General features: G+C 35.7%; 1 protein-coding gene across 20 annotated transcripts in view; it reads right to left on the bottom strand.

Moving 5' to 3' along the window:
• Positions 1–22,970, bottom strand: part of DLG2 (discs large MAGUK scaffold protein 2) — a 2,103,224-nt gene that overhangs the window by 498,335 nt on the left and 1,581,919 nt on the right. For all 20 annotated transcript variants that reach the window (XM_074400260.1, XM_074400268.1, XM_074400258.1 and 17 more), the window contains 3 exons: positions 22,804–22,940; positions 9,311–9,455; positions 6,859–6,997 (listed from right to left, as the gene is read on the bottom strand). In XM_074400260.1, the coding sequence (XP_074256361.1) occupies positions 6,859–6,997; positions 9,311–9,455; positions 22,804–22,940 (421 nt within the window). The remainder of the gene's footprint in view (positions 1–6,858; positions 6,998–9,310; positions 9,456–22,803; positions 22,941–22,970) is intronic.

Here is a 22,970-nt window from a genome sequence, read left to right as displayed (position 1 = left end):
GTGAAGGGGTCAAGAGAAATCCTGCATCAAAAGCATACAAGAAAATATTAGTTTCCTGTGTAAGAAGAAACTTCTAGTTCATCCAGGAATGGTTTTAAGTCATTAAATGTAAACTAAAAAGAAGAGAGGGTAGGACATGCCTGTACTGTACTCTGATGAGATGCTGTCTGATCCTTTGAGAGCCTGTTCCTAATGGGGACCATAAACCTTGAGTCATTATTAAGGGACAGTTTCTATAAAATGCAATTAATAATTGGCAAGTTTGTGTAACTTAGCTCAGTGTTTTTCAAACTTGGGTACTTAAATGTACCTTGCAGTTTGTGGTATTTGCCAGGGACTACAAATATCTTCAGAAAACCTTTCTGGTATGTCAATTTCATTTTAAGATTTTGAAGAAAAATAATGTAGTTTTTAACAAAAATATTTTTACATTAAAGAAAACAAGAATATTTTCCAAGCTTTTGTGATAAAATATACAGAGTTTTATGTGTTTTATGCTTGGGCAGAAATCTGTACGTTCCAGAGCCTGAGGAGAACATGTTTATTTTCTTATATTTTATTTTTTTGAGACGGAGTCTCTCTCTGTCACCCAAGCTGGAGTGCAGTGGTGAGATCTTGGCTCACTGTAACCTCCACCGCCCAGGTTCAAGCGGTTCTCCTGCCTCAGCCTCCCGAGTAGCTGGGACTACAGGCACATGCCACCACGCCTGGCTAAGTTTTGCATTTCTAGTAGAGACAAGGTTTCACCGTGTTAGTCAGGATGGTCCTGATCTCCTAACCTCAGGATCTGCCTGCCTCGGCCTTCCTTATTTTCTAAGTTAAGGGCATGTGAGTAGAAACATCTGACAAATAGAGGTCTGACTTCTAACCAGTTCTGATCCACAAAGTTAAATAGTAAGATATAAGAAAAACAAAACAAAAAGAAACACATAACAGTGGCAAAGACTTACACTGTTCCTGAAAGACCATAGGTGATAAAAAGTATAAAATAGTCAGTAGCCAAACCGTCTGACTAAAGCAGGTCTGCTGTTCACATGGAACATGGGCTATTAAAACTTGCTCTGAGATATAGCTCAGATGTCTTTATTTCTCTTTTCTTCCATTGCTACCCCTCCCTCCCATCCCACCTGTCATAATCTTTTCCTTTTTTTTTTTTTTTAAACCAGTGATGTCTCTGTTCCACACAGCAGTCAGAACTTTTTTTTTTTTTAAAAAAACCATAAACCAGATCATTTCATTTTCCTGATTAGTACTCTTCAATGCATTCTCAATGCACTTAAAATTAGACCTACGCTTTCTTATTACCCGTGAAGTCCTACATCTTCTGCCTCCTGCTTCCTTATCTACTTATATTCTGCCTGCTCCCGTTACCTCATCTCTTTCTAGCCAAAATGGACTTCTTTATGTTGCTGGAACACACTAAACTTATTCCTGCCTCAGTAACTTTGGCTTGCTATTCCCTCTTCTTGGAATGTTCTTTCTCTGATCTTTAATCCCCACTTTCTATTTTTTATTCGGGTCTCAGTCCATATGCTATCTCCTGAGAGAGGGACTCCCTGGTTAAGCTACTTCATATTGTTCTCTTCTCCAATCACTGCCCATCACATTATCCTATTTTATTTTCTTTATAGCACTTAGCACTAACTGAACTTAATGAATTTATTTATATATTTCTTATTCAATATACTAAAATGTAAATTCCATGAGGGCAAGCACCTTGACCAGTCTGTTTACCATTGTGACTTTGTTGCTAATAACCATGCTTGGTATGGCTAGAAGCTGAATATTCACTGAGTGAGCAAATAACTGAATGAATGAAAAAGAAAAGACAACTTGAATATACCTTAGATGATAAGGCTTGTAAGCTAGTGTTCTGTAATTCAGAGGCAATAGAGTAGACATGGACTCTGGAGTGATGGGATTATATCTGTTCTGTAAGTGAGGGAGTCAAATAGGTGAATATTAGAGTCACAGTTTAGGGCAGTTCTTGGAAAGTCTCTGTAGACAAGAAATGTTTATTGAGATTTTATTTATATTATGCTTTTTAATCAACTAAAAGATGTGAAGGACCAATATGTAGACCCAGCCAGAAAAACACACTAAGTTCACAGCTATGTGAACTTGGTTTGTAACAGTGAGAAATATATCTCTTACAGTTATAATTTAGGTCCCTGGGTTTCATAATGACATTTATCACATTCATAACTTAGGAAATCAAGTTCTTACATGTTGAAAGAACAGTTTTATTTTGCATTACCAAATTTTTTATTTCATTTTAGTACTGTTTGGATATCCTAAGTATATTTGGTCAGATAGTGATGATGTGTAGTTTGCACCTTTTCTGAGTAACTAGGGAAAACTTGGCTCAGTAAAGATAGAACTCATAGTTACAGGTAATGTACAAAATAGACACTGTTACCCAGTAATACTTGATTGAATATAGTTTTTCATAATTGCTACTTTCTTACTCCAGGAAAAAAAAAAAAGGTACACATGTACATGGGCTCAAAATCTGATTGTACTACTTACAAATACTGGACAAGGGAAAGCCACCAAATCATTCTGGGCCCTGTATCCCTGGCCCATCCTAAAAAGGGAGATTAGACTCTATATTTATTTATGGCCCTTTCAACTCTGATAGTCTATAATGCCAGAGCCAAAAACAATCTCAGTATCATTGTAATAGCTTTGTTTTCCGAAAACTGAAAACCGGATTCTATATCACAATGAATACTGATTTATAGGGACTCAGTGAGCGTGCTACTAAGAGACTGTATCCAAAACTTTTTCATTTGTGTCTTTTTTCTAAGTTTATGGAAAAATCACATTTCCCAGTTTATGCAGGTGTACATTTCTTTAATAGAAAGAAATTTAAAAATCTACCTGGGTTATTGTAGCATTATTTAGATCAAAATTGCTTTGAAATTCTTATTATATATCCATAACAAATGTGACTATGAATCAGGAAAATAGAGAAACATTTCTTAAAGCAGATTAAGATATGAGCACATGGAATAAAAGCTTTCCAATTTGATGTGATTTTATAGGTTATGGCAAAGTTCCCATTTCATAGACATGTTTCCCTGCTGGCCCAAGTCCCATTATTAGAAATTTATTTTCTTGATTTACTATTTTAGGAAAATACAAAGTAGGTGTCCAACATAAGCAGCTGTATGAACTTAGAATAATAATTTATATAGAGCCTTACAGTTCCATGAGGAAAGAAGAAGATCCTTTACAGCAAATCTACAGATGAGAAAGTCAAGGCTCATTGAGATGAATTGACTTGTTCAGAGTTATCTAGATAGTAAGTGGTAGGAACAGCACTAACAACCAGGGATGCAGGGATGGGGCCTTTGAAGACAGACAGACCTGAATTCAAATTTTGATTCTGTTTGATTGCTGTATCCTATGAAGCAATTACTCAACCTCTCTGAGGATTTTTTTAATCTGTAAAAACCAAGAATAGGAATATCATATAAATAATAGAGGAGCAATAATGAATATTATAGCACTCAGTGTTCATAGTGCATGGTAACGATCCTTTTGTTTTTATTACTCTATGTATTGTTAATCTTACAGCTAGGTTGCATAGGAGAGAAGGAACAGGAATATAAAGATGATATAAAGCTAGGTACCATTTTCCTTTGTGAGTCTTGTATTTCAAGCTCTAATTTTTATTTTTATTTTATTCTAGTTCATATTTTTCTGTGACTCTGCACAATCTGTCCCCCTACCACAAATGCTCTTCTTCATGTCTTGACTCTCTGACCAATGTCCACACAGCTTTCAAGTGCTAACTAGAGTCATTTCCTCTTTAAAACTTTTTTTTTTTTTGATGCCATAGGTTGTTCCCACGGCATTCACGCAAAACTCACATTCATTTAACAATATTTCCTAAATGTCTCTTGTGGTGCTAGGGAATTCTGCTAGGGCTACATGAGGTCACTTTAGAGAATTGACCCTATTTTTGCTTGTCTATATCTGTTAGTAATTCTCAGACTTTTGAATTTTATAGATATTTAACATTCAATAAATTAAGACTAACAAAAAGTTGCCAATTTTTCTCTTTTAAGTAAAAATACAGTAAATAATTGCCAAATTACTTTTACAAAAGAAAGGGTATTTTGATGCCAAAATATATAATCTGAAGATTAAAAAGAAAAAATAAATTAGGCTTTGTGGATAACTTCATGGAAGGGGTCTACATAAATTAGGGAGCAGGCACTGGGGAATCCATTGGCTTACATATATTTTTGCCACAGTTTGATAGTTCTTAGATGCTATTTCTTATTCAACTGTGCATTTCTAGTGTAGTGCCCAATGTCTTATAGGAAGTATTCAATTAATATTTATGAATAAGGAAGTGAATCTGCCTCTGAGCAAATACCTCTGAGCCCCATGGTAATGCCTACAGCATGAAACACCTATGAGAGAACACCAGCAGTGGAAAGAGAGTGGTGGAGGGGTGTGTATGTGTATGTTTATGCATGTGAACTGATATAATTTACTTTAACAGTTTGCTAGGCACCAACCATTCTGATTTTACGCAGAAATAGTAGTGAGACTGTCCTCTAGAGGAACAGGAGAGGAGGCAGGGGCAGGAAGTAAGACACTGAGGCATATCTTATGTGTACTATAAAAATATTTCATGTGACATCTGAAGTGGATTAAGATGATAGTATGTATAGTTACTGTAAATAGATAACATTCACTGGGTACTTATAATGTGCCAGGCACTCTTCTAAGTTCTTTGCATTCATGAGTTTATTTAATCATTACAACAACCGATTGAAATAGACTCACCTTCTATTCCCTTGTACAGATGAGAAAGGTGAAGCTTGCAGAGGTTAAATGACTTGCCCAGGGTCACACAGTTAGCCAGGGGTAGAGGTAGGTTTCAACTATGGTAGAGGTAGGTTGCTTTCAGAGTTCATTAAAACTCTGAGGTCCCTTTCTAGCCACATATTTCTATGATGACCCTAGTTTTATATGACTTGGTTTTAATTTTTAAAATCAGAAAATTAAAATGTTTTCTCTTAGCTATGATTTTAAAGCTGTCAGGGAACTCAGTTTTTCTACTTATTAATAAAAACGATGTAACCATAAACAAGTTCCATAACCTCTTTGAACTTCAATTTCCACATCTCTAAAATGGAGATAAAAGCCCTTTTCTGTGTTTTTGGGAGGATTAAATGGATACTGTATGTAAAACAGCTAGCAAAGGGTCTGGATTATGAAGAGGCTTAAATAAATGTTAATTCACTATTGGGCCTAGTAACATAAAATGGCATTTTCAAATTAAAATCATATCAAATATTAGTAATAGGATGAGAGCAAAGAGATCATCACTCTGGTGGATAAAGGTGCCTGTATTTACAGAATTCCTTAGAGAACAACGAGGATTATCTTTGCTGCAGCCCTCATTTTAATTAAAAGCATAGAGATCAGACATTTCAGCATAGCAAGAAGCTAGTATTTGATTTACACCACAGATGCACATTTTCAGCATCCAAACATTCCATTCCTTGGCTGAAGATATAAAGAGCTACTTCAGCAAACCTGATATTGCAAAATAAGTGGAAAATGCTTAATCATTTAAAAAGATATACCAAAGAATGGAAAGATCAAACCATGCACATATACTACTGAGGAAGGCTAACTGGCAGGAAGTCCCTTCCTTTTTGAAAGGCTGACAAATGACTTCAGTTAGACAGGCAGGGTATAAAACCAAAACAATCCATCTCTGTCATTCTTTACACACAAACACGTATAGAAATTAAGCACACATATGTACATATAATCTCATTTTTGATAAAAGTATTATTCATGGAGAAAATTAAGTTGCAGAACAACATGTAAAATATAAACTTATTTTGTAGAAATAATGTCACAGTCCACATATACCTGAGAATACATTTGTATATGTTTCTAAGAACATGGAGAAGGTATAAGGCTTATGCCACGTTGTCAGTTTGGGTACCCCAGGACAGGTCACCCTGGAGGGAGTTTGGGGGAAATTTTTGTTCCTTGATCTTTGTATTCCTTTGCCAAATGTAATGACCAGTGAAAAATAAAAATGTTTTAAATTTATATTTCTTATTATTCATTTACTTCCTCATTCATTAACTTATTCACCATCCAAACTTTATTGAATCCTTCCTAATGACCATTTAAGTAAATTACATTGGTCTTCTATGAAAGCTGTCTGTCCTGACTTTTTCAGAGGAGTGCTGGCTAAATTTGGCTTTACTTATAGTATTAGCAATGTGTATGCTCTGTCCTAGAATCCTGGCCTGTGACCCTTTGGAATTAATAGGCTATATTAAATTTGAACCATTAGAAGTTAACTTCACTCCTTTCCTTTTCACTTATAGTTATTGAGCTACTCTCCACTTCCATTGAATTGTGGATAACTATTGATGGGAAAAACATGGAATTTCAAGCCAAAAGACAGAGTTTCTGTCCTGAATTCCACTAATCAAATATATAATATTGGCATACTACTTCTTTCCTTTTGAACCTCAGCACTCTCTTCTCTTCTCAATAATAATACCTATCTTATAGTATGGCTTTAGAGCTTAAATGAGATCAGATATAGAGTCTTAATTAGCGGCAAAGTGATATACAAGTATATCTTACTATTTATTCACAAAAAATTTGTGACTTTGGTCCCTATCGGAGGACAATGACACATTTACAATGCACTTTTGGCAAAACTACGTTAAGTTTAAAAAACTTACAATAAGGGACTCAGAAACTTTAGTTAGTATCCAGCATACCACCTGACATGTTAGGCAAATGCGATTTCTTTCTGGTAATGAGAGGGAATCCAATTAGCCAACAGGCATATCTGACCTGGTATAGTCGTCGTCAATAAGCATGTGCTTTGGAATTGGTGAATATCTTCCTGGAGAGATGGGTGGCAGGGAAGTTTTATATTCTAAAGTGCCATTGTTGCCAGAGAGTAGATGGTTTTCCATTGGTGGAGAATAAGCTAAGAGGAGGAGGAAAAAGGGAAAAGAAACCTGTTACGTGGATGATTCAATGTGTCATGCTATACTTCAGAAAATGTACTAAAAACAGAAAGGCTCTGCTGCATGCCAAGGATCTGCTTGTCCTTCAAGAGCGGGGGCTGCTGTTTGTTTGCATTTAATATATACAAACACATGGTAATCTTTAGGATGGGAAAGACTTAATAATCGTTAAGTCTGTAATGCCAGTTAGTATAATTAGGTGAAGAGAACTGGAAAAGAGATCCAGCATACATATTTTCAGAACAATGATTAATTTTCTATTGAAATAAAATGTTAGCTTTCTAATTGCACAGCTCACATTCTTTTCACATAATTAATATCCAATTATTCAGAGCAAAAGCCTCCTACGCAGCAAGTTCTCTTATGAGACTTTCTCCCAAAATATACTCTATCCCCATCCAACAAAGGCCAAGAACTCTGGCCTTTCTTTTTCATTCCTCCTTCCTAAGATATCTATCTCCCTTTTAGGTGTCTGAAAACCCTCCTAACTGGGTGTCTTACTCCTTTCTCTCTCCTCAAATCCATTTTATTTATTGAGATGAGGTAAAACCTCCTGAAATTCAGCATTATCACATTATTCTCTTACTTAAATGTTCTCCATTGTCATTATGTATTTAATACAGTATAAACTCTCCCCTTTGCCATTCTTGCAAAAAACAGTCAATTTTAATATCCCTCTCAACACATATCCTATTGTCCTCAGTCTGTGCTTCCTGACATCTGTACCTTTGTTCCACTGTACCATCTACCTATAGTTTGTGTCTCCTACCTACCCCATCTCAGATATTGAAATCTCATTCTGAAGATGCAATTGAAATGCCCTCCTATGCATAAAGATTTTTCTGATGTTCCAAATACAGATAATGTATCTCTTTTCTTTAAGTTCTCAAATAACATTAATTTTTACCTCTCCCATGGCATATACATACCTCTTATTATGCCAAATATTAATATTGCTTCTATTTATATCTCTGCATTAGTCTTCCTCCCAAGAAGGGTCTTTGAAGGCCATGATTCTATCTTCTCTGCATCCCACATATTACCTTACAATGTGTCTTACACATACTGAAATTACTAATACATATTTCTTAGGTGGATTAGATAGTTTGGTTTTCTCCCTTTTCTCTCTTTGACATTGACTTTATATGCCCTGCATGAAGCAGCTCACAGACTATCAAGGCGGATTTTGCTGCATACTTCCAGTTTGAAAAACTCTGACACTTAAAACTCTTTCATATTCTTAGGTAAAGCTGATCTCCATTTACTGCCAGCTTGAAAACACATATTTTGGAGGTAAGTTGTTTTAGAATCATCATTAAGAGAAGCAATAGCTAATGCAATGGGCAAAAAACAAAATTATTCAGCACTTAACATTTCTCTCAAGAGAAACATGTAAATCTGAGAAAAGTTAAACAGTTTGTTTGAGACCATAGTACTAATTAATAGCTGGTCCTGCAGATGTTCTAAGTTCCCTGTCTCACAAACAGACCCTCAACATTTCAGAATGAGCAGCCTTACTACTGTTGACACACTGTCCCTTACATTTACATAACAAAGTAAATTGCTTCTAAATCTAGTCTTTAAAGACAGAAACTTGGATGAGATTCGTGTTGACCTATTAAGAAGAGAACACATGAGACTTATGCAACAGTGAACTTTTTGAACGCCTCAGCGTAGTGTCTCATTAGTCGTTAGTTGTTGCCCCAGAAGCCCCCACTTCCAGCTCACCTCTATTGCCATAGTAACTGATAATTTTCTCCAGCTTTCTTGCCAATATAACGAATTCAAGAAAAGTAAAAGCTATGACAATGGCGATTGAGAATCATGATTTCACCATTCAAGTGCAAGATCCCCCTTTTCAGGAAGCACAGAGCCACCTCTGGTCTATTTTGCCCGTCTCTCTTTTCTAATCTACTACTACAGAGATCTGAAGTAGGAAGGAAGAATATGATGGCATGAGAGTGATCATGCTTTAGGAGCTCGAGAAATAGCCTTTAAAAATGTGTCACGCATACACGACTGTAATCACACTATCCTCAATATTATGTCTGTCCATAATGGTGGGCCTGCCAACTCATTAGGATATCCCACCTTCAAAACACTAGGTCAGGGCCTGCAAGGCAACGTGGGAGTGGAGTTTAGGATACTCCCTCTGAAGTATTTCCAGAAGGTAAACATGAGGGAAGGTACAAGGAGAACACTTGGTCAATAGTTTTATAAAATTCCAGTTCTGCAAGTCTGGCATGCTATTTGAAGATGCCACTGGTACTTACAGTGAGTAATATCAGGTGGGCCATAAGGATCAGTCATATAAATGGTAGTGGGTTTGCCAACTTTTAAATAAACCACCTCTGATGTGTTCTTCAATATTGCTACTGCCTCTTCGTGTGTTACTTCTTCTAAACTGTAGTTGTTTACCTGAAAAGGGAGGAAAAATCAACATTAGAGTTAAATTTATGCAACTGAAGAAAAATATTTAAGCAAGAAGATTCCTGGAGCTCTAAATTGTGATAATTACTGTCTAGTATCTATATCAGACTTTTACAGAACAGATGAATTAATTGTATTAGTCAAAGAAGATAAGTACAATCATTGATGCTATAAAACAAAGTTGCAAGTGATAAACCATAATGGAATTCAGAATAGTATTTGTGGAAAGGAAAATAAGGAGTCAAATGCCTTTTTTGTTATGCTATAGCTTCTGTGATACAAAAGTAATACATATTCATGGAAGAAAACTTAGAAAATAAAAATCATTCACCATCTCCCTACTTAGATATATTTCTTTAAACAATTTTGAGTTTATTATACACATTGTCTTGGAGCCTGCTTTTTAAACCTAGAGTGATTAGTTGTTTGTAGCAGCAGCAATATGCTTTAACAACATGACTTTTGTTTTCTGCAGAGCATTATGTTGCATGACTACAGAAAAATGATCTAACTGGTTTCTTGCTAGTGCATGATTATTTTGCCTCTAATTTTTCACAACTATAAATAATATTGCAATAAACCTTTTTCTATATTTGTGCACAACTCTGATAATTTCTAAAATATAGCTTTATCAACAAAAGTGGAACTACTGGACCAAACTATATGAACATTATTAGGGCTTTTGATACCTAGTCTGAAAGTGCCTCTCCCTCTGGAAAGACGAACCAGTTTACCCTCATACCAGCAGTATATGAGAGCCCACATTTCCCTATAGCTTCACCAAATCTTGTTTTTTTTTTTTCACTTTAAAATTGTTCTCATCAAAATGTCATTTAATATGAGTCTATTTGGAACGCAAGTCTTTTCAGATGAGCAAGTTCAAGGGTGCTCTTTTGTCACTGCTTTAACAGAAATGCCTCTTTCTTTATTACACTGAAAAGCCTGTGTTGCAAATGCAATTCTGACTTCATGGCAGCGGCATTACTGTGCAATGTCTGCAGCGCTTCTCTGAAATGATTTTAAGATAATCTCTCTAAAAAGACTTTGACTTTGAGGAAATTAGAATAAACATTCATTCAGGAAGTGTTTCAAATACCTAGGTTATCCTTATCTGGCTACTATTTAAAAAAATAAATTTTATTGTGCATATTTCAGGTTGACAGCATGATTTTATGTCACACGTATAGATAATAAAATGGTTACTATAGTGAAGCACATTAACATATCCATCATCACAGTTACTTTTTGTGCGTGACAAGAACAGCTAAATCTACTTATTTAACAAAATTTCTAATATAAAATAATTTTATTAACTGTAGTCTTCATGTTGCACATAAGACCTCTAGACTTGTCCATCCTACATATCTGTCACTTTTTACCCTTTCACCTGTATCTCACCATTTCCCACTTCTCGCCATAACCACTGTTTCATCCTCTATCTCTGTATATTTGATTTTTTTAAGGATTCCACATATAAGTGAGATCATGCAGTATTGTTCCTTCTATTCTGGCTTACTTCATTTAGCATAATGTCTTCCAAGTCTATTCCAGCACCTAAGCTTCTCCAGCACCTCTCACATTTCTCTTCCAGATAAGAAACATTCTCTTCTTTTTTCATTTTCAGTGTCTGGCATTTGTTTATTCACTGATCAAATGTTTACAGCATACCTGTTATGTGTTGGACTCTGTGCCAGATATTAGACATATGATAAATAATAAAAATGATAATGTATAATTGTAGCAAATACTTATATAGCTCATGTTACATACCGGGCACTATTTTAAAGTATTTTACATATATTAAAACAATATATTTTACATATATTTTTACATATATATTTACATAATATATTTTACATATATCAGACCTTCACAACAACTTATGAGGTAGGTATTATAATTATTTTACAGATGAGAAAAGCATGTCTCCAAAAGGTTAAGAAACTTGACCAAAATCATGGATCTGGTAAGCGGCAGAGGCAGAATTCAAAGCTAGACAACTTGGCTCCAGAAACCATACTGTCAGCCACTCAGCTATACTACTTCTTCCAGATAGACAAGGTCCCTACATTTATGAATCCCACATTATAATACACAATTGTTGGTGGAATGAATGGACAGAAGAATAGACTCATGCAGAGAGGAAGGATGTAGAGGAACTTCGGGTATGGAGAATTTAGTTAATAATGGCAGCCCTTAATAACAGAGAAATAACAAAACGATAATAATAAGAACCAACATTTATTTAACACTTGCATGTTACATATTTTAGGGGTACTATGTCATATATTTTGACATGAATCATACAACTTATCATCGGAATAGCTCCAGGAGGTAGGTACTAATAATAAGGCAAATTTTACAGATGAGAAAAACTGACTTTAAAGAGGTTAACTTCCAACAAAGAGGTCACACTGCCTCCAACTGTCAAAGCCATCAGTTGGATCACAAGCCTATTTAAGAGATGAAAATAAGATTATATTTGTATGTTGATTCATTAAAAGCTACAGCTTATATCACCTGTTCTTTCTCCGTTTAGAACATGATATCCTTCCAAGTTTACATATAAAAGCAGAATAAATTCCAAAGTATTATAAAAGTTTGAGGAATCATTACATTTCCTGCTTAGTCCAGTGGCAACAGTACATTGCATCATCCCAACACACTGACCAGTCAAAAAACAAATACATAAAATGGAAAGCTGCTTAATATAACTAACTGTCTCTTCAAAACCTTCTTATACATTTGATTAATCATTTATTTTAGCACAGTTACCACTTCTTGGGCCTAGAAAATGAATTTCTGTTTTCTTTTCTTTCTTTCTTTCTTTTTTTTTTTTTTGAGACAGAGTTTTGCACTTGTTGCCCAGGCTGGAGTGCAATGGCACTATCTTTGCTCACTGCCACCTCCACCGCCCGGGTTCAAGCAATTTTCCTGCCTCAGCCTCCTGAGTAGCTAGGATTATAGGTATGTACCACCATGCCCAGCTAATTTTGTATTTTTAATAGAGACAGGGTTTCACCATATTGGCCAGACTGGTTTAGAGGTCTTGACCTCAGGTGATGCTCCTGCCTCAGCCTCCCAAAGTGCTGGGATTACAGGCATGAGCCACTGCAACATGCTGATAATGAATATTTACATGTGATGCTCTGAGGTGTAAAATGTATGTGAAAGTGGGTGTTTTCTCAAAAAAAAAAAAAAAAAAAAGATTGCCTATGGCAGCTTTGAATTCTGTGACTAGGGCCTGAAGAAACATCTATACTGAAAAAAAAACAGAAGAAAAACAGCATCTGGTAGCATAACACAGGGAGAATGCCAAGCCAATAATAATTAAAAAACCAAAGGCTAGAAACTAAATGGATGAGATTATAAGTGACACCAAGGCTCTGTTTCTGACAAGGAAGGGCACATTGTCTCTTTCCCCAGAGTACAGAAAGTACACAGCTCATTAGATTATCAGTGAAAGAGAAATGTGGTCAGTGCTTATTAAATTGCACCTTTTGCCATTTTTAAGGTAGGCAGTGAAATGATCCAGAAAATATTACCTTCAACATCAATTTCATAAAGTGATTTAGCTAACAGAGTCTTCAGATCACTAGGAAAATTTTTAGACCAGAAAACAGAAGTTGAGGGAAAGGTATGGGTGCGAAATGGGGAAAGAAGGTATTGGGGAGGGTAGTAATAATACTTTAAAATAGTGGTAGTTCACTCAGTTTCTATTTGGTGACTGAAGTATTGAAAATTTACAGATTTTAGTCATAGAACAGGTGGTATTATGATGTTGGCAACAGAACATACTGAATAAAAACACATGCTTTTGAGTCATGCAGACTTGAGACTTGGACCCTGTTGCTCGCTAGCTGTGTAATTTGGGGAGACTTGTTTAACCTTGCAAGCTTTAGTTTTGACATCTGTAAAATAGGAATGACAACAGTTACTGCTTCAAAAGACTATTGATCTAAATCTGTTGGCCTATATAAAGTGACAGGTACAATACGGTTCTTAATATTAACTCTTATCACTAATACTACTGTCATCATCCATTTCTCTTCTAGTAAACAGGATTTCTTGGTGAAAATTTTTGCTGATCATTTTCTTGTAAACATCTGTGAACTGATGAGTTTAATTAGGGTACTGCTGATGAAGCTTCTGTGTGGTCTTTTTAAAAATTCAGAATAGTACCGGATTTGGACCAAAAAGTGCTCTTTTGTGCTGAAGTCTTCAAAATGTTTTTCACAAAAAGTGAATTTGTTTGGGTTAATTATGTGTGTGCATTATCCTATGAACTCTCAAGATAAAAGGGCCTACAGCTGGAGCTGATTGTATGCAGTGAGAAGGGACATTACACTGATTGGCTAGTTGCTCTTGTCATTGTTTGTCATTGTCTATTTTATTCTTTTTTTTTTTTTTTTTTTTTTTCATTTGCATCAAGTGTCTGCCTATAATGGTGTACACTGAACAACTGGCCTGGTTTCAAGGAAAAAAATCATGTGAGTTTGATTGAAGTGCTCTCTGTGGGGTGCACCACACAGAGGGGGACATATGTGCAGCCTGGCTGTGTGTTTGCAATACGAAAGAGGACTGAGGCCAAGAAAGAGAGGCTGGAGGTGAGATGACTCATTCTCTCAAACAGAAGAGGGAGCGCTGAATTTGAACATGATGCAAAGAAAGGGCAAACCAGCTGAAGAAAGAGGTGCCAGGAGACTTGCAAGGAGACATGGCAAGTTTTGTGGGAATTCAAATATGTGGAAGCAAACATAAATGTAATAATACAAAGGTGGGAGGTGTGGGGGCAGGAGAACACGGTAATAAAGAGGAATGGGCAATAGAGAGAAGGCAAGATACTGACCTTTCCATGTTCGTGCAGGAATATCAGTATGGTGGGATGAACCGGGAGGTGATTACAGACATTAAGTTTACCTAAGACATGGTGCAAGGAAATGTGGAACTCTACAGGCACTGGTAAGAAAATTCTAAAGTTAACTTGTTGGAAGAAACAAAATGGCTGATCATTAGGTTGTAAGATAAATTAAAAAGCAGACCAATCCAATGTAGTAATGCCAATGCTATGAAAATAAATAAATATGCCCAAACCAAGGATTAAAATCTCCATAGTTCCCTGAAATTGACTATTATAATCAAAGTTATTCAAAAAAGTAACTATTAATAAATAAAAGGCATATTAGTAATGGTTATCTCTGGATAATAAATATTTTCTTGTTTTTCATCTTTTCAGAAATAAATATGTATGTTATAGTTATAGCAAAATTAACTCTATATGTACAAGAACAAAAACTTTAAGGAAGAACAGAAGCTAAGTACAGTGGTCTCTTTATGAGACACACATAGCAGCATCTCATGAGGAATGAAAATTAGAATGGGAATAAAGGAAGTTAATTTCTCTAGTCCAGTGAGTAGACTTAAGTTTCTTAGAAATAAATAATAGTCATATGTCAAACCTTGCAGTTTCTAGAGACGAAAGCAACTTGATAGAGTGAGAGTAATTCTGAATGTAGAATCAGATCAGATCTGGTTTTAATTTCCAGTTTCGGGAATTTAAGTTAGTTAATATATTTAGTAAGAATTCATTTTCTTACATGTAAAATGGAAATTATACTTATATACCTCTTGATTTGTGTTTATGAGAATAGAATGAAATCATTAAGTTGAAAAGACTCTGTATGATATAAAGTAGTATACAAATAAAAATCAAACATTCATAATCAGGCATCATGCTTTGTTGATCCTGCTGCTGTTCATGGCTCTTTCTGTAGAAATTATCACCCACTACATTGTGGAATACTTATTCCTACAGTGGCTCTTCCCACCTCCAATTATGACCTTCTTAAGGACAACTGATTAGATCATATTCATCTCTATTCCTCTAGCTGATGCAACATAAACAGTTGGCACTTAATAAATGTTGAAATAGTAAGCTAAGTAAGTTTAAAAAAAAAAGATTGCAGAATACCAAAGGAAAAGCAATCAAAATTCCCTATTTTATAGAAAGAAAACCATTTGTGCTGTGTTCTATTTTACATTTGTGCTGAGTCAGAGAGGAAAGGAGTAAGAATGAAGGTCATTCAAGCAACAACACACAGTTATTGGATACTCGCTCTGCGCCAGGCACAGGATATAAGAATGAAAAGGTGGTAAAGAATGTTAGCACCAGATCATGTCAGTTTATAAGGTAGACAGCCGAAGCTCCATCACCGTGATTTTATTCTTCCTCCATTAATCATTAATTCATTTCTTAACCTTCTACTCCATATAAAGAGAAAGAGCAATCAGGAGTGATTATTTTGATTTACTCAAATTTCTTCTCTAGCAGAGGTCACCAAAATGGACAGTATGATATGAACCCTATGGCAATCCACTGGGTACAAGAGGAAAACATTTGCATTTATATTAATATTAATCACATTGATATTTATATTTCTATTTTTGCATGTTTTAAAATGTGAATATTAGCATAGTGATATATCTGTAATTTAGAGTAGAGAAATATATTAGTGGCAACATTTTGTGTTTTACTGATAGAGTGTGCTATTACGGTAATTTAAAAATGACAGCAACATATGATACTTACAGAGCAAGTCCTGTAAAGAGGGCTATTATATTGAGTATAAGCAAAATAAAAAAGAATGTAATAAAAGGTTTTAACCCTTAATTAAAATATGTCATTGCAATTACATTGTATTATAGCTTACTACTTTTGAGATAAATTAGAAAAAAGTTCAAGAAACAGTTGTCCAGGTTTTATGCTGTTGTTTCAGACGTGACTCTAACCTCGGAGGACAGAGTTTTGAGAGTGAACTGTTCTAAATGTTTTTTAGCCCATGGCAGGAAACTGCTAAGTTATACTCTACTGGTTTGATACAATGAGCACTACCACAAAGCTGTCCTTAGGAGAAGCAGTGGTAGCAGCAGAATGGGCTAGGATGTGGTTACGTCAAGGTAGGATGGTGGTTTTTAAACTGGCTGCACATTAAAATCATTTGGAAAACTTAAAAAATAAAATAAAATGAAGTATGATCCCTACCCCAGAAATTATGATTTGATTAATCAGGGTTGACTGACGATTGGGTGTTGATAATGTTCAAGAGCTTACCTTGAGATTCAAATATGTAACCAACATTGAGAATCAGAGATGTTGACAAAACCAGCAAAACCAGCAAAAGGAATTTGACTTTAGGACATCAAATCTATGGCTGAACTTAATTGCACAATTTACTAGTTATGCAATACTGGATATCCCTTTGTCATCTCTGAGTTCTAACTTTCTCTTCTGAAAAACAGCAGTAATGACTGTCCCAACCACCTCTCAAAGGTTAGGGTTAAGAATAAATGAGGAGGTGCAGGCAAAAGATCTTTTCAAGGTGATAGCAACATGTTGTTACCAGGAAAGAGACATGCTCAGAGAGTAACAGGTCTTGGTTCTAAAAGATCTAAAGTTGGTATGATTGGTATAACCAATGAATGTGCTTTAACATCTCATTCATTATTCAGATAATTTCTACATATTTGGACTGTCTTCAGTTTGATTTTCTTATTGATACTTGGATGAAATCAGGCAATTTTGTCAACCTACCAAAAATAATAATAATTTCAGTCATCACAACTAATACTCATTCAGAAACTTGCCTTATTTCTACTCTTATTTCCTAAATGTAGTTGATGTATAGGATATTCATTTTCAAATAAAAATTAGAGATGTTCACACATAGCACATCCTGAGTATATTCCATTAAACACAAGTTTTAGGTGTTTTATGAGTGTCTAAGACAAAGATTCCATGATAAAACAGACTTGTAAATCAAAATCAAAACACTTACTTGACGGCAGGACTTTACAGAATTTTTAATATACTAAAATTCATTGAGACTCTACAAGGGGGCTGAAATACAAGTTGCAGAATTTCTCAAACTTACTTGGTCACAGATTCTATTCATGTGACACAGAAAAGAGAACAATATTTTAAAGGATACTTTGGGAAATACCAATCTAATATAATGCTACCATGGTATTGAGGCCAAAATAGAAGACCAAAGATGGATGTGACTTGCCCAAGACAGATTAGGTAGAATCAGTGCTAGGTGCCTGTGACTGAAATCCATTTTTCTCATCTGAGTTCAGTGTCTTTCCACTTGACTTCAATGTGTTTGTTACTTTTCCTGTCACTTACTACTTCCCTCTTAGGAAAGAAAACACACGGACTAATTCTCCGTAAATGATATAAAAGATCTCTCACCGACAATTTTTTCTTCAAATGTTGAGCAGAGGTTATAGAAAGAAGAGATTAAGATTTTAAACTTTAAATTGCAATGTGGCAAGGAGCTTTGACAACTAATAACTAATGCTATTCCTGCAGAGAAGAGAATCAAATTATCCTGGATTCAACATTTGTAGTTTACATAGAAAAAGAGGAAGGAGTTAACATTTTTATAAGCTATTTGGCTGTATGTATCACCTTGGAAGGGCTTAATGAAAGCCAATATGTGAAAATATATGAAAGAATTATAAAAATTTGTTATGTTGTTAAAGTCTTTTTTTTTTTTTTCCCTCGGGATGCTGAGAATAGCATGAATCCAGGAGGTGGAGGTTGCACTGTGCTGAGATTGTGCCACTGCACTCCAGCCTGGACAACAAGAGTGAAATTCCATCTAAGAAAAAAAAAATTTTTTTTCGGGGGTCCATATGCAGATCATGCAGGTTTGTTACATAGGTGTACACGTGCCATGGTGGTGGTTTGCTGCATCCATCGCCCTGTCATCTACATTAGGTATTTCTACTAATATTGTCCCTCTCCAATTCCCCCACCCCCTGCTTTTCCTCCCCGAGTCCCCTCAACCCCCAGGCCCCGGTGCGTGATGTTCCCCTCCCTGTGTCTGAGTGTTCTCATTGTTCAACATCCACTTATGAGTAAGAACATGGGTGTTTGGTTTCCTATTCTTGTGTCAGTTTGCTGAGTATGATGGTTTCCAGTTTCATCCATGTCCCTGAAAAGGACATGAACTCATCCTTTTTATGGCTGCATAGTATTCCACGGTTACCACCTCTGAAATTCAAGGCTAAGACAATCTATTTCATCTGAGACTATGACACTTAACCACTGGTACACTCCACAAAATCTGAGGTCACTGCCACTTTACCATTTAAAAACAAAACAAAATTCTAGTGAACAACAAATTCTAAGTCACAAACGAAATTTAAAAAATTTTTATTTTGGGCCAGGTACAGTGGCTCATGGCTGTAATCCCAGCACTTTGGAAGGCTGAGATGGGCAGGTCACCTGAGTTTGAGACCAACCTGACCAACATGGAGAAACTCTGTCTCCACTAAAAATACAAAATTAGCTGGGCATGGTAGCATATGCCTGTAATCCTAGTTACTCAGGAGACTGAGGCAGGAGAATCATCACTTAAACCTGGGAGATGGAGGTTGCAGTGAGCCAAGATCATGCCATTGCACTCCACCCTGGGCAACAAGAGTGAAACTCTGTCTCAAAATAAATAAATAAATATTTTGGTAAAAAGAACATATACCATGTGTTTGGGTGACCCATTAAACATCAGAGTGGTCTAACATTATAGTCATATCATTTAAAACACCAAGAGGCTTATTGCAAAGCTGACAGACAGCATAATTATTTCTTTAAGAAGAATATTTGCAAAGGCCAGATATTATACTATTATGTGGAATTTTTAAAGTGGGAAATAAGACTGTAAGAAATATAAAGAAGTTTTATAATAAGTGTAATCTATTTACAGAAGATGAATGAATGGGTGATAAAATTTACTGGAAGAGAGAGGAAAGGTCTAAAACATTCTAAACAGTGAGAAGTGAAAAGGCAGCTCTTTCAAATATACATGGAAGAGGAATTAGTCTTCGCCTTTTTGTTTTCAAGGGACAGAGCAATGAACAAAGGGTGACATTTATAGGGAAGTATAGTTTAACAGAATTTTAAGGAAAACATTTAATGATACTTATTACCTAATAAATAGCTTTCAGGAGGCATTATCTGCTCTTAAAGGGGTTCTATGAGAGGTGAGGGACTGCTTCACATGCCTGCCTTTCTGATGTACCAAGCAAGAGTTGATATAAGATGACCTTTAAGATAAATATATTAAAATTTCTGAGATATAAGAAATTCTTCAGGGAAAAAAAGTACCCATTACAGATGGTATGATTCAGGTGGTGCCCAACATTATAATTAATTTACTTGAGAAACTAAAAGAGTTATTGCTATTACTAACTCTTTAAAAAATGACTGTGCTCTCAGTAGAGGGCAGTTGCCAGGAGACTTCCTGAATTGTGAGTATTCAACCATGAAAGACTAAAGAAATTAATGGAGTTTTATTTTAAACCAGTTTACTTACAGAACTCTGAGTGAATAATATATGGTGGATTTTTTTTCCCCAAGAAGTGAGAGAAGGAAGTGGTGCAAGTTGCTTTAGAAAGAATAGTGTATTTAGAGAAAAATATGCAGAGTGTGGTACAGCTGGTACACCATAGAATCTAAGTCACTTGTACTTCCTTTGTGAGAGGAGAGTAGAAGAGGGGGAAGATACAAAGAATATGAATGTAGGGTAGTAAAGGGAAGAGGAAGTGGAAAGGAATGACAGAAGGAGAGCATTAATAAATATTTTGAGGTTGAGGCAAGATAATTGGCCTTTTAGGGTGGCTTCAGTGATTTTTGTCTTTATTCTCTTTTTGAGGGTTATTTTGCCTGCAGATTATTATAAATGAATCATTTTCTTTCATTTCCAGATTCAACTTGGCAGTTGCCTTGGAAGTACTAATTATGTTTTCCTTACATAAGAAAGGAGAGACCTATTACCATTGAAGGTTCTTTTTTTCTTAAACTATGCTTTAAAACTCAGTTAAGGATTATGTCACAGCTATTTTTGAAATCATTATATCTATAATAAATATCAAGAAAATGGTAATGAAATAGTGTGGTGCCAGGAAAATCCTTCGACAGAATTATTTAGACCACGTCTTTTTTTTTTTTTTAAAGAATTTGGAAATAAAACAAAAAATTTAAACAGAACTTCAAGAAGTAAGTACATAGCATTTACCATGATTGTACGATAGCAGCAGATGAAGAAATACCAGGAGAGCTGCCTACAACCAAACTCTTACCGAACCATGAATCAAAGGTCAAACCAGCAACTAGCTAAGACAGTCATTACTTGAGAATGAAACTGTCCTCTTCAGTTTTCAACTTAGCATTATGTACAATATGGTTATCACGATTTATTCTATTCTCAAGACAACATTTCAAGCAATAAAGTTTATATTCCAGAGAGAAGTTGTTCAGGTCTTATATCCAAATAACAACCTTTCTCATCCAGAAGATAGAAGAACATCATAAGAACAAATTTTTACATTGAAAACAAGCAAACAAACAAATAAAAAAAATCAGACTTTCTTGAGAATGAAAGTAGTCGTGGCTTCAGGTGGTAAAGCAGCCCAATACTCTTAACTTTAATTTTGACTAACGTCATTAATGGGGTGTTTTGTATTTTTCGCCCATCCTGTTTTCTCATGGCAGAGTTCCTTCCTGAATAGTGGCTACTGCCTGCGACAGAGTAGGTGAGCAGCATGTACTTATTAAAAAAATTACTAGTAAATGACAATGATGAATAAAGGAGGAAAGGAAAGAGCTGACTAATTCAAGGAAACTAATGAACACACCTTGCACAACAGGCAGTATAGCTTGGTGGTGATGAGTGGTCCTAGCCAGAGTGCCTCAATTTGAAACCCAGTTCCGTCCATTATTAAATACATGATCATGGGCAAGTCAGTAAACCCGTCTACACGTCGGTTCCTTTTTGCTTATATAAAATGTGCTGCTATGAGAAATATGTTACATTACAGAAAAAAAAAAAAAAAACCTTTATAAAAGGACATGGAACTTAGCAAATGCCAGGTCAATGTTAGCTATCAAGATTATTACAAAGCTCTTATCTAACACAAAGCTTATTTTACACAAAGGTCATTGGCAACTATGAAATTAGACCACTGAGATTAAACACAAGCTCCCTAAAGCCAAGGGAAGCAGGTACAATGAATAAAAAATATGGAGTTTCAACCTCTAAAACTTGCATTGTTCATAAAAATTAATTTTCTGTTGAGATTGTATAGGCTGATCCTCCCCAGACACTTCTCACAAAACGGTTGGAGATAATGGGTCATTGCAGACATAGATTAGAGGCCGTTTTATAAGGATAGACATATGATTAGACAGATATGCTAATCTTACTTGAGAGCTACCTATGATTAATTTTCAATATTTGATTATTTTCCTGTAGATTTTGGCATACAACAGTAGATGGACAAAGGCAGTTTTATTAACACAGTCCCAAATACTTTGCTGCTTATAATTGTCTTAATTTTGCTTTAGGTTATCATGTAACTCTATGGTTCAGAAAGACTGGCTGTGTGTCATTGTCAATTACTGCCTAGGACTCCTGACGCATGTGGAAAGCTGGCAAATGAAAGAGCTATAACTCTGTCTAAGGGATGGAAAGGATGAGATCCATTTACACATGTAGTAGAACTCAGACTATGAATTCTTGGAAGTCAGGTGCTGTGTCTATACTGGTTGCACAAAGAACCATGAAGTAAGCCAGGGTGTTGTTTCTTCTGTTATGTAAACCCTACCTCTCCGGCAGTCTATAAATAGCAGTTGCTCTCCCTAATCGGAGACACATTATATTGGAAGAACAAAAGATAATCTCTATGCCATGTCTCCCTAAGAAAATTGATGAAAATTTACATTTCCGTTTTGAAAATGTCAACAAAACAGATACATTGTCCATGTACTTTGAGATCTCTCACTCATAAATCTGCTGTCTCTTCTCCATTTTTGCCCATCGTCTAAACTATGGACCCCTCACAAATTCATATATTGAAGCCCTAACCCATCTGTGACTGTATTTGAGAATAGGCTCTATAGGCGATAATTAAGGTTAAATGAGTTAAAGATGTGGCTGTAATCCAATAGGACTGGACCTTATAAGAGGTGGACTTACAAGAAGAAAAAGAGAGAGAGAGAGAGATCTCTCTCTGCACAAATACCCAGGAAAGGCCATGTGAGGACACAGTGAGAAGGTGGCTGCCTGCAAGTCAGGAAGAAAGCCCTCACCAGGAATCTAATCGGTTGGAACCTTGGACTTTCTAGTCTCCAGAATTGTGAGAAAATAAATTTCTGCTGTTTAAGCCACCCACCCTATGGTATTTTGTGATGGCAGCTTGAACAGAGACAGTCAGACACTAGAAAACAAGAGCTTTATAAATATACAAACAGTTTTGCTGGAGTCATACTCACCATTAGTAGTCTGTCTCCTACTTGCAACCTTCCATCTTTTTGTGCAGCTCCTCCATCTATAATTTTAGTTACGTAAATGCTGTTGTCTCCAGGAATGTGCTGGTTCCCCACACCTCCTGCAATACTGAAGCCTAAACCTATAAGAAAGGAACAGAAAATGGAAAGCC

Source organism: Saimiri boliviensis, chromosome 6 (assembly GCF_048565385.1).
Source record: "Saimiri boliviensis isolate mSaiBol1 chromosome 6, mSaiBol1.pri, whole genome shotgun sequence".
Classification (NCBI taxonomy): Eukaryota; Metazoa; Chordata; class Mammalia; order Primates; family Cebidae; genus Saimiri; species Saimiri boliviensis.
This window is presented reverse-complemented; position numbering and strand designations above follow the sequence as displayed.